Here is a 15,343-nt window from a genome sequence, read left to right as displayed (position 1 = left end):
AATGGGCAGCCTGCTCAGGCAGATCTTGGGTGTATTGTGTAAATGGGTTTGGTGTACTACTAGAGCTAGACAGAAATGGGAGGTATTGGCCGGTTCGTATACCAATTTCAAAATGTCCATGGTTGGACTCGACACGCCTGACGCGTGGGACCACCAGTCGTCTACACTAGTTCCCTGGGCCGTTGTTTCACGGTTGCCTACTGAGCTCAAACCCCATTATTGGAGTGGGCCATGGTGGATTTCCCGGGTGTTCCCTCGAGGGGCCGCGAGCCCCGAGCCGCGTTGCAAAAATTATTAGTTATGTTTCCTTTCGGTGGAATCAGAATATGCTCTTGGTATTGAGCAGGTCAGGGATGGGAGCTTGGGGAAGCTCAGCCGCCGGATGGGGCCTGATCCTTCACAGCGGGTCGTTGACACGTATAGAAACCCACTACAAATGTAGTTAACTAGATGACTGTATTTGGTATCATTATGGGCGTGAGGTTTGGCCATGCACCAGCGAAAGCCTGACAACTCTTTTAAGACTCGTGGACATGTTACACGAAACGCACCTCGCTTATTTGTTGAGAACGCAGTGGTCCGAAGTCCAAATCTCGGGTCGTTTGACAGGTCGAAATGCGAGAAACACAGAAACAAATCCTCAAGAGTACAGTAAGGGAAACCTCCCGAAGACCGGGTTTGCGGCTGAGGGACTGTTTCGACCAACGACCAACGCGGGTCAGCTCATCACTGATGAGGGGTTTCGGCACCCCGATCCTCTGGGCGTCTGTCATCAGGCTGCTTTTAAATTTAAACCACTCACTGAAAGAGTGGCCCCGCGGTTATGCATCGCTCCGACACGCCGTAAGATCCCAAGCCGCGGCTCCCAACGGCTCCCTGACGTGGCCCGTGGCGGTGCGGTGGAGGATGCGGATCGCTGCGGTTGCGGTGGGGGGACTTCGAAATGCGATCTTCGGGCGTTTGAGGGATGCCGCTTGCTGTGCTACTGTATGCGCTGCAAGGGCGACCGACCGAATATATTTCCTTTATTATGGCGTTTGGAATATGACTAGCTTCGTATCGTGACCAACACTGAACTCGGAATGTAGTATCCGGGGTAGCACAACTTTGTTGAATCGCCAAGTTTTCTAGAGCTTCTCTCATCGCCGCAGGAATGCAGCAAAAGCCCCCCGTTAAACCTGGGGATCTTTGGTGGGTTGCAACGACCCTTTAACCTTAACGCTTGTCTGAAACAGGCAAGACCCATGCAAGTTCTCAAAAAAAGCCCAGCGAAATGACGTTATGCGCGTTGTTGGCTTTTTTTTTCTTTCCCCTTCCTGCCCCAAATTTCACAATTCGATCCCAACACGCCGCGTTTCCCCTCAGCAGACAGGCACAAAGCTGTCTGCACAAGCCAGCTCCGCCATGTGGGAGTCATCCCATCGGGTTGCTTGCGGCTGAGCCGAAGCGATGGGTGGGTGCACAACTTGCAAGGGAAAAGCGGAAAGACGGGTGCTAAATAACCAGGTTCATTGGGTCGGGTCGGGGATCGGGGATGAAAAGTTGGAGCACACCAGACCCGGGTCTCCGGCCGCTAGATTCGGTCTTTGATTTGTTGCTTCTCCTTGGATCCGTCTGTTGGGTTCTTGTTTTGATTTTGCCATCGGGCTCCCCTGCACATCATTTCGACTTTGCCTGCTGCCTAGCTACTTTTTGATGATGCTATTGAATTGTTGCAGCATCAGCAGCATCCTTCTCTCTCAACAACGAACGAGTACGAAGTAAACATTACACTACCCTACTTGTAGTTACACGCCTCTCTTCAAGAACAGCCCATCAGACTAATGTACATCCCCATCCCTGTCACCCAAGACTGAACACACTTCAGCCAGCCCTGCATGACACCGGTCGAAGCTAGGAAACCCTGCCGCTCCCACTCCCTAGCAAAGCGTGCAAGCTGTCACCCACGGAACCCCCGCGGGCTTGCTCAAACACCTCCACATGGGCATTTAACGATCCACCATTCGTGCTCAGCTTGCCCGGACAACGCCTCCCCTGCGCTCGATCCTCCTCCCTCGGCCCTCCGGCTGTCGATCACCAAAGAAGCACCAAGAGATTCAGCTGTACGATCGTGTCTGGGATCGCACAGTCCGAGACATACCGTCTACCTACAATGCTCACGAGTAAGTGCCAAATCGCCCTGTCCAGCAGCTCGCAAGGGCGCCCCCCTTCTGCCGTTCACACCCCCGTCGCCTTAAGCCCCGCTGCTGCGAGGGACTGAGAAGATCCCCGTCACCGAGAGTTGTGCAAGAGGCGGAAAGAAAGAAAGCAAAGAATTCTTGAGCGGATCAGTGTCACAAACTCCCCCAAACTCAAAAAAAAAAACCCCGAGGGCTGCAAGCTTGCCGAATCACCACACTCTGAAATCTCCAAGACGGAGCTTAAGGCGTGGTTGACGCAGGCGGGCGCATTGCTCCCTAAGAACAAGGAGAAGAAGAGCAGGGTCAAGAAAAGGAAAGAGCATAAACAAAGACAAGACCTCGTCGATACAATGGGGACGGCGACGGGAACGGGGGCAGAAATGCAGAAACGGCGGCCTCGTTTGGGGCTGTTGACCTCGTTTCTTCCAAAGCTCACATCTCGCTCAGGGCCGCAATCCCCGGAGATCAATCGGAAGCCCCTTCCGGCCAGTTCGACGACCTCCTCTTATACCTCGCCGACCAGTACCGTACCGACAATGACGACAGGAACCGCCAGGACGAGCGCCGACTCCAAGTCGTCTTCCCGCTTTGAGTCGGGGCCCGGATCAACACCCTTGTCGCCCATCGAACAGAGTGCGCCGCTCTTCGAAAACACCCTTCTTGAGTCCTCGCCGCCCAGGAAGCTTCACAAGATACCAGCCATGCCTACTGGCCCGCCGCCACCGCCGCCCACCCTCCTCAAGAAGCTCGGTACGCCAGCCCGCGTACCGGCCGTCCCATCAACCCAGGCAACGCCCCCAACTGTGAGGAGAGCCGACAGGAGCCCGTCGCCCGACCGTCCCCCATCGAGGGCAAGGCTCCAGCCGAACCAGCCCCAGCCCAGGCAATTGTCTCCGAATCCGAACCCGCGTGGTCGCAGTGTCTCGGCACAACCCCCCGTCGTCCGTGATGCCGCGGTCGACAGCTCGCGAGCAGTCTCCAACCCAGTCCAAGGCGGGACTTTGTCGAAGCCCCCTAGCGAGGGCAGCCCTCCCGTCACCGCCGACAAGCGGAAGAGGAAAAGCTGGTTTCCGGGCGCCCGGTCGAGAGCTAGCTCGGATGTTACCAAGCCCATGCCCCGTGGCGCTTGGGTTATGTCGCCAGATAACCAGGTCGACTATAACATAGCGCCTCTGGTGAATGGGGAGAAGGTACCGTCTCCCACTGCAGGAGAGTTGTCGTCCTCGCTCAAAATGCTAACTGCATGCAGGTGCCTGAACTATGGAGTGAATCAGGCAATGTCCTGGTGTACCTGCACCCCAAGGGGAGCGATCGCGGGCCCAGTTTCAAAATTGCCGATCACATATTTAGCCCGTCGGCAGTATTGGTTGAGCTCCTGGTAACGGAGATGATGGCCTCGACGTCTCACAATGCCGGATACCTCGACGTTGCACCGGCCGACGGCCCCGTGACTGAAGGCCATTTGTACCTGCCCCTCGGCAACACCGACCTCGAACGCCTTGTCGCCGCGCGGAACCTCTTCGCACTCCTGACGCACCAGCCCCTCGTGGGAACGTCTGAGAACCCGACCTTGTTTGCCGCCGTGCTCCAGGTCGCTGGTCTGCTTCGGCGGTTCAACTTCTGCAGCTTCGATGGCTCCTCCTTTGGCGAATCGGTCGACAGGGCCTTCGACTTGTTTATGGACCAGACTGGCATCGCTGATGTGCGCCACAGCCGGGAGAAGACGCTCGAGGCGCTCATCCTAGCGGAGCAGATCAAGTCGTGGAACCTCTACAACGAGGCGTTTGCCCATGCCGTGGGCAAATATGAGTATCTCCTCGAGCTCAAGTCGCCTCTGTACGACCGAATCTCCGTCAGCACCCGCCAGCGCATGGACCGCGCTCATTTGGACTTGGCCAACCGCCAGGCCAGCGTCAACACGCGGCTCGAGGCGTTTGAGTTCCCCTCGCTATTCTCCGGCACCGCTAACTCGACCTCGTCCGAGGAGTACAAGAACGTCAAGTTCAAGGAATGGCGGACTTCCTTTGCCAAGATGAAGAGCTTCGTCCTCAGCTACTACAAGGGCCTCTTTGGCAACTGGCCACCGCGAGCCCGCAGCAAGAAGAACCACTTCTCGCAGAGCGGGCTGAACCGGGAGTGCCTGAAGATCCTCTACTCGGACTTCTGCGCCCTCTACGACCTCCTGGTGGATCGGCAGTCTATGACACCCCGTGTTATCGGCGAGGGGCATGACGATTCCGACGACGACACCAAGGAGAAGACACCAGCCGAAGCTTCCATTTCTGCCCTCCGCAGGGTTCTCGGCGAGTTTGACAAGTCGTCGCCCCCCGTGCTGCCACCGATCCCCTTCGACGTCCCCAAGCTGCCGAGCATGACGGCAATCTACGAGAACTACCACGACCTCCCCGCCAAGAAGCAAGCCAAGTACAGCAAGGCCCTCCAGCCCCACGAGCTCCAGCTCATCCTCATCAAATCCCGCAACATCGACACCGACTCCCTCGCCCTCCCCTTCCTAGTCGCCTACAAGGAGTTCGAGCTCAAGGAATCCAAAGGCACCAACCCCGCCGACCTCGCCGACCAGCGCATCGGCAACTGGCTGTTCCTCTACGTCGTCATCCAGTCCCTCCCCATGCTGGTCGTCGACGCTCCCGGCCTGCACTACACCGAAGGCGTCGAAGACTTTTTGTGCCAGGCGCCGCAAGGCAACCCCCCCTGGACCGAAGACGCCGGCCAGAGCCGCAAGATGTGGTTCCAAACCGGCAGCTCCAACGTCGTCGAGCTCTCCGCGGACGTAGTCATGTTCTCCGTCGAAGGCATCTACATGCGCTCGCACTGCTGGCTGGCCGCCAAAGAATGGGACGCCATCGCCGCCGGCGCCCCTCCCACCACCACCGCCACCACCACCGCCCTCACCGAGCAAACCTCCCCCCTCCAACCCCCCCGCGCCGGCTTCCACGACATGGACCCCTCCTCCACCGGTTCCCCCACCACAGCCTCCCCCACCACCACCACCGCCCCTCCCCCCCTAACAACCCACCAACATCAACAACAACACCGCTCCCAATCCCCCAGCCTGCACCCCAACCCCAACCTGCACCCCAACCCCCACCCCACCTCCACACACCACTCCACCCCCACCTCCTCCCCACACCTCCGCCCCCGCAGCGGCTCGACCAACGACCGCGCGCGCCAGGCCTTCCGCGCCAGCATCGCCATCGGCCTGGAGCCCTTGCCCATGCCGGCGGTGCCGGCGGCGGCGGCGTTTGACCGCGGTTCGCGCGTGTTGAGCGTGGGGAGTATGTCGAGTGGTGGGGGTTGGACTGGGGGTGGGGGGAGTGGGGGGACGGGGAGTGGGCCGGGGAGTCCTGGGCCGGGTGGGTATGGTGGGGGGGATGTGTATCAGTTGGGGTTGCGGGCGAGTCGGTCGGCGGCGAATCTGTCGCAGTTTGGTGGTGGGGGGGATTATCTTGCGGGGCCTGGGGGCCAGCCGCGCAAGTCGAGTTATGGGGGGCTTGCGGGTATGGGTATGGGTATGGGGATGGGGGGAGCAGGGCCGTCGAACCTGGGGCCGGGCGCCGCTGCCCCGGGTCATCACCATGGTGCGGGTGATTCGATGGGTGGGGGTAGCACGTTTGATGATATCTTGAAGGGGATGGATGGGAAGGGGAAGAAGAAGAAGAAGCTGTTTTTCTGATTCATGTTTGGGAGCGTGGGATCATGGGATGGACATTTTAAACTGGTTTTTCTTTCTCTCGGTCGGTTTGCGCGGGTTTAATTTTGTTTTGTTTTTTTGTGAGAGAGAACTTCTGGCTTGGGCCTTCGTTTCTGTTCTGCTCCGCATCTGTATAGATGATACCCTTTTGTAATGCGACTGCGTTCTGCTGTCTCGCTTTGGATTCGGGTTTGTTTAGTTTTATCACTTCGGGCTTTGGATGTCACATCAGAAAGGGGCCCCTTACTCGTACTTACTTGTATTGGGTGTTGGTTAAATTTGCATGGCATACGCGGTACGCAAGGCAAGGTACAAGAAGAAACGGGAGGCAGCATGGGTTTATCCATATAATAGATTTCACAGTTTTAGGATGAGGGGGATTAGAGTGGCGAGAGGAGGACAAACTAGGCAGGCGATGGGGGGGGGACGGGTTCAACAGGTCTCAGGAATGTAGTAACTAATGCAAGGGCGCCTGCCACGTAGTTAACGGGCCATGCCACCCGGTTGTTTCACCGATTTTCAATTCTCAGATGTACGGATGCCCAGGCAGTCTCAAGGCCCCCACGTTGTATACAGATTGCCTTGCTTATTCGGTGTCACCGATGTCACCCAGGCACTCGGCCAAGGTTGTTGGCGTTCGTGTGTATGTGCATACATACATATTGGGTGCTAGGCTGCTTGCATAATGGGGTTGTGACTATCCCTAATAAACGATAGAAGATTGTCCTGCATAAAAGTTGTTATCACTGGTTTGATGCTACTGCGGGAAGGTGACCGGCCGCAATAGACACAACCCTCATTGCGGACTTGCGCAAACTGAACTACAACCCAACAGCCTCGTCCACGAGCCAAGATCCAGCTTGAAACCCAATATCAGCCTCAGCGGCATGGCGACGAGGCCAGCGCTGTGTGTCCAAGGCACAGCAGCGTACCTTACCTTAATGATCCCACCCAAGGTGGTGACGGGCCTGGAGTTGGTGTGCCACCCGCATGCGCACAAGCTGGCGTCCCGTCCTGTGTGCTCGCTTTGGCGCAACTGTGCCCCGCGCAATGGGGGTCCACGGCAGCAGGCCTCACTCACCCCCCAAAATCACGAAACAACCGCGCTGACGCGCTGAAGCGCTGAAGCCCTTTGCCGTGCCGTGCCACCTCCAACTCCAACTCCCGACCCCAATGTTCCAACCCCATTCTGCCGCGCGAGTCCCCTTTTGGACAACGAACTCCAATCAAGCTTCCTTCCACCCACGATACTGGGCGCAATTGCGCTCTGGTTCCGACTCATTGGGCAAGACACCTCCCTGTTAGCAAGCTACCGCAGAAGAGAACCCACAAGGCATTGGGAGCTGAGACTTGTTACTGTTACAGGTCGGACCGATCCACCCACACATTGACCACGAATCTCTCCTCTGCCCAACGGTGGCACGGTTAGCAGCCAAACCTGGCAGTGTCGTTGTGTACCCGCCGACTTGGGAGGGTGGGGCAGCCGGGGATGGCGTTGCCGAGAAGAGACCAGCCCCACAAGCACAGGGCCGAACAAGAAATGAAGTCTCGCCAAATCAACTCCAACGTTTCCTGTCTTAGTCATTCCATAGAGCTGGTAGTCAATCATTGCTGGCTGTTGAGTAACTATGTCAAGCTGTCTCGAGCGCGAAATGGCACCGGCTGAGGCTTCTTGCGAGCTGGATACGTGAGAAAGTCAACTTGAGCACTCTTCCATACAGGATTGAGTCCCACAAAGGGCTTCAAGAGGCCTAACTACTTCATACTTCGGATGTGGTTCTGAGAGTGAAGGACTCAGTGACCAACAACACCGGGAAGAACCTTTTTTTGTGTCTGGGTCACCCCTGTCGTCCAGAAATCGGTCTGAAGCAGGGCATGATTGGTTCACAATCCCACCAATCATACCCCTCTCTCTCAGCGAAAAGGGCAGTCGTTGTAAGAGCCGTTGCGCCTGTGTGTGTGTGAAAGGAAGGCAGACTGGAGAAGGGTGATGAGGCTCTCGAGGTGATGGAGGGTACAGAAACTCAAGGGGGCACTCCTCTTGACTGCCCAAACCTCCCCTTTCCTTTGATTAGAGCAGTGCCGTAACCTGCATTACTGAACCCATTGGCCACTTTGGTGTTGCCTCGTGAGTCTTGTTTGACGCCGCTTCATCCTGTATTGTTCGTTTCGGCCGCACTCTCACGCCAACCTGCCGCTAGTTCCGAGATTGGAGACGTGGAGCCACATGTCTGACACTTTAGACCGCTTCGGCATCCTCAATGGGGGTACGGGTCCCAAGCAGCTGTTCTGCGAGGACCCTACGCCCCACAGCAACTTGGCCAGGGTCGATGACGGGGAGACCACAAGTGTCTCGACGTCCGAGGACTACTCGGATATCTTCGACTGGGATGCATATTATGCATCCGGAACGACAACAGATGTAACCACACAGTCTAATGCTCCCTCCTCGGCGGGGAAGCTTGCCGTCATGCCCTCTGCCGTGACCCCCGCTGGTGCCCCCCCGCCGGGTCCCGGCCAGGACGAGGATTGTCCTATGTCAGACCCCCCGGAGACTTCCAACCAAGACGAGGATTACCAGATGCAGGACGCCCCGGTACGAGAAACCCAACCTCTTGACGTCTGGCCGAAGCTCTTGGGGCCCCTTCCTCCGCGAGACACAGACATCTTGCTAGAAGGGTCACCTTCGCCATCACCGCCCCCAGAGATGCACCAGAAGAAGACGAGAGTTGTCAAGGATAGGGAAGAGACAGGCAGGGTTCGGGAGCTCGGGGCTTGCTACCCTTGTAGGATGAACAGGAAAGGGGTAAGCGTCTGCCACACCCTCACGGTAGGGCTTCCAACTTCTTGCTAACTCTCAATGCCAGTGCGACTCGGATGAGATTTGCGAGAAGTGCAAAAACCGGTCGTTATCAAAGTCGATATGCATCCGAACACCGTTGGTGGAGATGATCCCGGCAAAACATGGTGAGATTTGCCAACAATGTGCCGTGTGAGGTCCAATGGAACTGACTCTTTGATCAGAGCGGTGGAACTGGAACAACCCGAGTCGCGAGCAGCCGGGCAAGTATCATGTATATCACCTGCTCATTTCCTGCTCCGACGATGCCAACAGCCCTTGCCTACCCCTCAAGGCTCGTGCCTTCGCGCCGCCGGGCCAGGGTCGACTGGATATCGCACTGCGTGAACCGCCTTCGGAAACAGAAACTTGGGAAGACGTAATATGTCGCTGGATGGAACAACAGATCCTAGCGGAGACGGGAATGGACTTCGAGGCTGAGATGGATAGGCTGCTCGTCAGGTTTGTTCGTCAGGCGAGGATGAACCTGCGCCCGGCGGGGCAGCAGATGGCTGGGGCGTTGCTGTCGGACCTTTTCCAACTGAGGTGTATGTGGAAAGTCTGGGGTTGCAAGCAACTCTTTTTTCGGGAACAGCTCGAATCCCGAGGACTTCCGTTTGACCTCCGGTTTGAGGCAATTCAGGACTCGCTTCGGCGGTTTGCCAGCCAAAAGATATCAGAACTCGAGCGGAACATCCTCCCCGAAATCGACAAGTACATCCCCGGGAAAGAAACATCTCGTCCTGCAGCAACGGAGACCGACGTCATGAAATGGTTTTCGTCGTGGCAGCTAATGCTGACCTATCGCCAGTCATGGAGCTGGGTGTTGGAGCAACAACAAACGAATGCTGCCCCAATACCAATCGAAGGTCAGTTCATTACCGCCAGTTTTTCGTTCCCTAGATTTTGACCGAGAACTCAGTGGCACCTATGGATGTGACGAGACATCAGTTTCGAGAGACGACTGAGCGATTGTTCGAAGGCATCATCGTCATCTACTCTGGGATATTTCACAAGAAAAGCACAGTCGAGAAGATCAGAGACGCCGATTTTCACGTCTTCGGGGCTGATCAGAGCCTCCACGCTGCATACCAGAGAGTCTGGCAAACGCTCCCTGACTTTTGTAAGTTACCACCAGCCAATGGACAATAGATAATCGCTGACCTTACCCCATAGACGGCCGAGTGGCACACCAGGTGTCCCCCACGGATGGGTTGTTCATCGAGCGCATCGTCAAAAAGGAGTCAAAGTTCTTGTCGAAAACTCGCTCAGTCCGCAAATAAACACCAGGAAGATGTTTGTTAGAAAACGGCAGCGTATTTGACGTTTTGATGCCGTTTAGCTGTTTCATATGTTGGGGTTTCAGTTCAATCGGAAAGGGCGGCAGCACTTTGAGAAGCGTCCGGCTCCGTGACTCGGTTACGGTGGAGGGGCGCATGCGGCGGCCATGAGCAATGAATTTCCATGTGTAAAGCAACAAGAGGTTGATGGATGTATCCCAGAATGTTTGAAGTAATGTTGCGGGTAGTAGTTAGAACGAATACGCTGTTGTGGGGGGTCCGGACCTGTGTGGCTGGGGCAGCTTCGGCCGTAAGCTAGCCTCGCAGGAACGGTATGGGACGAGCTGAACATCGTTGTGTTACCCGTTCTCAATGGAGTGGCTTGATGCTGACCGTAACTTTCTTTCCACAATGCTTATGCTTCTTCAAACTCTTGAAAAGGCCGACAACATCGTCGAGGTCCACTCCCATCGCTGCTTCTTCATTGATGAAGATTTCGAGTCGAATATGGAGCGTCTTCCCCTGCTCCGCGGTCGACCGAAAGCTAGTTCTCTGTTTAGAACCATGAGAGACAAGTAGAAAGTCTGGTGCGTACCTGATTTTATCTTGGATAGCGCGTTGCGTCTTGGGCCAGTTTTTCACCAGTGCCGCCATAGCTGCGGTCACGGCGCCAGTGTAGTCAGCCCAGAATGTCGCATCTGGATCCGCCGCATCCATCAGGGCCCGGAGGCTCTTGTATAGATGCTCGTCGATCGGTGCTAAGCTTGCTCCCCACCGTGCACAGGTTGTGACACCCAATACGGCGCGGGCGAGGTGCGTCAGCCCGGGCTGGTCTGGGCAACTGATCGCGTTATGCAACGTGGTCGATGCATTCTTCTCAGCTTCGCACCCCAACTGAGCCCATATTTGGTGAGCATAAAGCGTACCGAGCTGCAAACTGAACACAGTGGTCGTGGTGGCCAAGTTGAGACTAGGCGGAAATGCGGACCGTAGCGCATCAAGAACGTCTGCAACACTTGCTAAATCTGAGTCCATGATGGAAGGTTCGGGGTTCCCCATGATATCCCCGAACTGCGTCAAGGGGTTACTCTCCCGAATATCTGGTGGTAGGCTCATCATCAAAGCCCCTTCGCGGTTCCCACCAGAACAGAAGGTAACAGAGCGAATAGCGGGTACAGCAGCAATGAGTGCGTCGACCACAGCGATAATGGCAGGGAACTGCGCACGCCGGCGCTTTGACATGCCAAAAATCTTGCCGTCAAAAGACTTGTTGAACTCGAGCAGATCTTTGTTTTGCCCGAACACACTCCCTGAGACGGTGAACGACCCGATGGAAGGGATAGGGTATGGCTGCACAGGGTGTCTATGCATCAACATGCTCCCGTAGCCTCGGAAACCACCTCCGCAGAGATAGACGTCGATCCCTGGCGTGGCTGCGGCTTCCTTTTGAGACTCATTCTGATGGGCTCCGGTGGCATCGGCGGCAAGAGATGGGAACTTAGCGCACAATGTCTGGAACGCCTTGCTCATGCCGGCGCGAAGACTTGATATTTCGGTGGCAGCGTCGCCGTTGTCCAGCACCTTGATCAGGCGGGCAGCCCCAAAAGGAAGACTTTGTCCAGCGAGCGCGGCGGCCACCTCGGGCCCAACGTTATCTTCTCGGGGACCGGACTTTGCGGCATTGGAGTCCAAGTACGTCATCTGGACACTTCCTCCACCGAGATCGAGGAACAAACCCTTCACATCGACGAAGCCCGAGCGGGCCCCCACTGAGCCAAAAAGGGTCTCGACTGGAGGGGCCAAGATGTACACGGACAGATCTGGGGACGCTTCCCGTATGGACTCAAGCATAGCCGTGGCGTTTTGGGCCCGACGCATCGCCTCTGTTGCGAAAACCCTCAACTGGTTTGGAGGGACGCCGTAGTCGTCGATAGCGATGGATCTAAAACGTGCCAGAGTCCGCGAGACCAGCTTGATCGTCTCGTCGGGGAAAGTTAATGATGGCCCACTCAACGCGTCAAACAGCGAGATGGCTGCCCGCTCCCTGTAAACGCTTTTCAGGAGCCGTGTCCGCGGAGGGGAGAGGTCCAAGATGGAGAAGCGGACGCCGTTGCTTAATGAGACCTGTTAGAGTGGTGGGATTATTCTGTATGGCATAGCTCCTATGACCCATGGCCATGGTGCAGGGGGGTAGGGGTGGTGTCTAGGTAGCTTACCTTCCCATATCGACCAAAGCGTAAAGATGATTGGAGCCCGAGGGGTCCCATCGCGGCAACTTCTGATCCAGGTTCTCAAGCGTAATGATATCAACTAGGGAGTCCATCTTGATAGTGTTCGACTTTGAAAAATAAAAAAATGAGCCAAGAAGGACGGCTGATGCTGAGAAATGGGCGAACCTGGAACTGCGGGCTGTTCTCTCGTGCACCAAAAGTTGAAGTCGGAAAGTGGGAAATCGCCGGACGGATGTGGGGTTATGCAAAGAGGCATGTCTGCCCAACATCCACTAGGTGCACCTTTAGGGTTTGCGCGGGTGGTGGTAACCACTAGCAGGGCAAGCCTGACTTCAAGATGCTGTTTCCTAAAACGTGGGCAATTACAACTGGGCACCAGAACAGACAAGGCAGGAGCGATTATCGCGGCAGAGAATTGATTGTCCGTTATCTCTGTCGTAGCATCAACAGCCGCCGGGCTGTTAGCCCGCTAACGGGCGTTGACCACTTAAGCGCGGGGACAAGAGCCTCCCGATAGGTAATTCGGGCTCCCACGAACCAATGATGTTGGAGTCGCGAAACGATTACCAACTAAACTGCAGCGACCTCAAGTATGGAAAGATGGACTGGACGACAGAAGGCTTCAACCTCTCGTGGTCCGAAATGGCTCGTCGTCTGAAGTGATCTCTTGGCAAACCTGAAAGTGTCGTTGGTTGATGGCTGCGTCTAAGACCGGGGGTCCTGGATTCTCCATACTGAGGATACGAATACAAGGAAAAAGGAATCGGTACCATGGCATGCATGGATCCATTGATGCTTGTCAAAAAATGCTCCTCATCTTCCCACTCCGCGGTTTTCAGGAGGTGCGAAGTACCCAGGTACCCAAGTGGGTGTTGCACAGAGAAACCCACGTGCTTGGGCCACGGTTGCAGAAGTCCAAAAAGCTCGGGTGGTTGTAGGGATCTGCAGGTTTGGGAAGCATCGCTCTGGGATTCACTGTCCACGCCTGCAAGCCAGCCCAAGGAACCCCTGGGACAAAAATCTTCAACGCAGCTGGGGCCGATCGGTCGTTCACCCTCGGTGTGGATTTTGACGACTTATCCGATGAAGCGGTGAGCAGACCTGACAAGATCCCGCGATACAACCCCAAGTGGTGTCCATCCCTGGCCACGTTGACTGCAGTGGAGTGCACAGACGACCGGGACGGCAGCGCGTCGACCTGGTTTCTCTCACATGTAAGTCGCAAAACGCTCGTCCCAAAGACCATTGCTTCAAGCAATGAGTAAATGTCCTGGTGCTTGAGTAGATACGATCAGAGCAGATATCTTTGCCGTCATTCAACATGGGGGATCAGATGATAATGTTCTACTGTGTAATACGAAGTATTCGCTCCCATCTCGGCCCCTCATGAACGTGCGGAAGATGGCCGTGGGAAGGAGGTCTTGATTGGATGGGAGCCACTTAAACTTCGCGTCTCGTCTCCCGCGCACTTAACGCGAAAAAACGCGTCTATTTAGTTCCCTGTTCCATCTCAAACCCCTCGTCTGTCACACAGTGCACCACACCCTGTCATCCCGACCACACCTCCCCAACAGGAACTCTTCTCCTCCCGTTCTGTTGCCCAACATTCATGTTTTCGCCGGGTGCAACACACCCAATGCCGGGTCCGTTACTGCAATTAATAAACAAGCATAAACTTCCGTAACGGTAAACTTGCAGGCGCGGATTTACCTGGTCGGGGCGAGATATCCATGTTGCCAATGCACTGTAATTTTAAGGTATCTATTCGCACCGTCGACTGCGACCCCTCGCGGTTTCCATTCGCTTGCAGCCCGCATGTCTGGACTTCGCGCGTCATGAACGCTTCCCAGCCTCTCAATTCCTCGCCTCAATCGGACAAGCTACACCTATTCGATCACAGCGCACAGCTCGAGCTTCCCGTTCTGTGTGCGACGCGCGGATTCGACGCTACAGCAGAAGGATTCACGAAACTTGCGAATCGAGAACTCCAACTCATCTGCCTCGGCGCTCCGCAAGCCCACCTGCCCACTTCCATGCTTGCTGTCGAACTCCACACGCCCACAAGTCAGGGGTTCACTCCTTGAGCTTTTCGGGTCTTTCGCTGTGAGCGGCGTCCCAGCGCATCACTAGGTGCGCGTGGGAGTGTTGAATTAGCCGTCTGAAGGTACTTGTATGTATGTACATGCATAGACCGCATCGAGCACTGTTAGTTCCCTCCCCTTTGGGAACGTGCATTGCTTGAACGGACCAACCCGGATCAAGTCCGTCGTGATTCTCGACGCGTTGCGACCAGCCCATCGCCCTGCCCGACCGTTGGCCGGCTGCTGTCCCTGCTTGCTGCAATCGGCTCACGAATTCACAAATCAGCGATCCGTTGACAGCTTGCGCCTTCAACAAGTGATCCATTGCGACGTTCCCGGCGCCCGCGCCTATCGGGCGGCGGCAGCAAGCATCAATTGCTCCACCACGCAACAGCCGTGCTGTGTCGAGTGTGTGTCGATTTGGGGATGGGGGGCCCTGGAATTCGAACTGCAACTGCACCAACAAGGTTCTTTACAGGGGCCTTGCACCGTCTCCACTCCCAGAGTCGAGCTCCCCCCCATTGCTCGCTGCCCGTTCGGTGGATGGCGCTTGGGGGCACTGGGGCAAAGGAGCCCGGCCCGGGCTGGGCTGCTGGGCACCTGAGTTCTCTGCCGTACGCTGTTCGAACCCGCCCCCGTGCCCACCCCCCCGGTCTGTTCCCTTCTTGCATGAGCGCACCCGTCGTTACATATCCCCAACGGGCACCCCATCATCGGAGATCCCGCTTCTTCCCCTTTTTCCCCAGCGCAGTCATTCATTTGCGACTCAGTTGACGACCAGTCGCGCTCGGCGCAAGGTCTTCGGTGTTTTAATGAGATCACGACACGACGGCCAGCAAGACACCACCGAAAAGCGCTGCGCTCACCATCCCCTCCGTTTCCAGGTTATCCTGCCTCGACACCTAATTTCATTATCTCTTTTCTTTTTTATTGGTTTTCTCCAGTTTTCCTACCTCTCGGTCACGATTTCCCTCTTCGAGTGACGACTCTCGAATTTCGACATAACGTATACGAAGGACG

At 56.1% G+C, this 15,343-nt stretch overlaps 4 protein-coding genes across 4 annotated transcripts; 3 read left to right on the top strand and 1 right to left on the bottom strand.

Annotated features, from left to right (window-relative positions):
- The first annotated feature begins 1,825 nt into the window (after nt 1-1,825).
- On the top strand, nt 1,826-5,960 carry F5144DRAFT_55002 (uncharacterized protein). Its single transcript, XM_066787613.1, has 3 exons — nt 1,826-2,162; nt 2,628-3,370; nt 3,430-5,960. The coding sequence occupies exons 1-3, from the start codon at nt 2,153-2,155 to the stop codon at nt 5,872-5,874; spliced, it is 3,198 nt and encodes a 1,065-aa protein (XP_066648937.1). The 5' UTR covers nt 1,826-2,152; the 3' UTR covers nt 5,875-5,960.
- Nucleotides 5,961-6,694: 734 nt separating this feature from the next.
- F5144DRAFT_54981 (uncharacterized protein) lies at nt 6,695-7,090 on the top strand. The gene has a single exon (XM_066787603.1). It carries the CDS (start codon nt 6,780-6,782, stop codon nt 7,008-7,010), a length of 231 nt encoding a protein of 76 aa, XP_066648936.1. The 5' UTR covers nt 6,695-6,779; the 3' UTR covers nt 7,011-7,090.
- A 1,029-nt stretch (nt 7,091-8,119) lies between these two features.
- On the top strand, nt 8,120-10,014 carry F5144DRAFT_598080 (uncharacterized protein; the record flags this gene model as incomplete). The annotated part of the gene is made up of 5 exons (XM_066790910.1): nt 8,120-8,698; nt 8,760-8,859; nt 8,917-9,600; nt 9,654-9,854; nt 9,908-10,014. 5 exons carry the CDS (start codon nt 8,120-8,122, stop codon nt 10,012-10,014), a joined length of 1,671 nt encoding a protein of 556 aa, XP_066648935.1.
- Nucleotides 10,015-10,380: 366 nt separating this feature from the next.
- F5144DRAFT_478088 (Ppx/GppA phosphatase family-domain-containing protein) lies at nt 10,381-12,334 on the bottom strand (the record flags this gene model as incomplete). Its single annotated transcript, XM_066785085.1, has 3 exons — nt 10,381-10,555; nt 10,607-12,124; nt 12,228-12,334. The coding sequence occupies 3 exons, from the start codon at nt 12,332-12,334 to the stop codon at nt 10,381-10,383; spliced, it is 1,800 nt and encodes a 599-aa protein (XP_066648934.1).
- Nucleotides 12,335-15,343: the final 3,009 nt, after the last annotated feature.

The sequence above is a fragment of the Chaetomium tenue genome (genome assembly GCF_020726465.1).
Source record: "Chaetomium tenue strain MPI-SDFR-AT-0079 chromosome Unknown F5144scaffold_1, whole genome shotgun sequence".
Lineage (NCBI taxonomy): Eukaryota > Fungi > Ascomycota > Sordariomycetes > Sordariales > Chaetomiaceae > Chaetomium > Chaetomium tenue.
The sequence above is the reverse complement of the archived record's forward strand: the minus strand, read 5'-3'. Positions and strand labels throughout refer to the sequence as shown.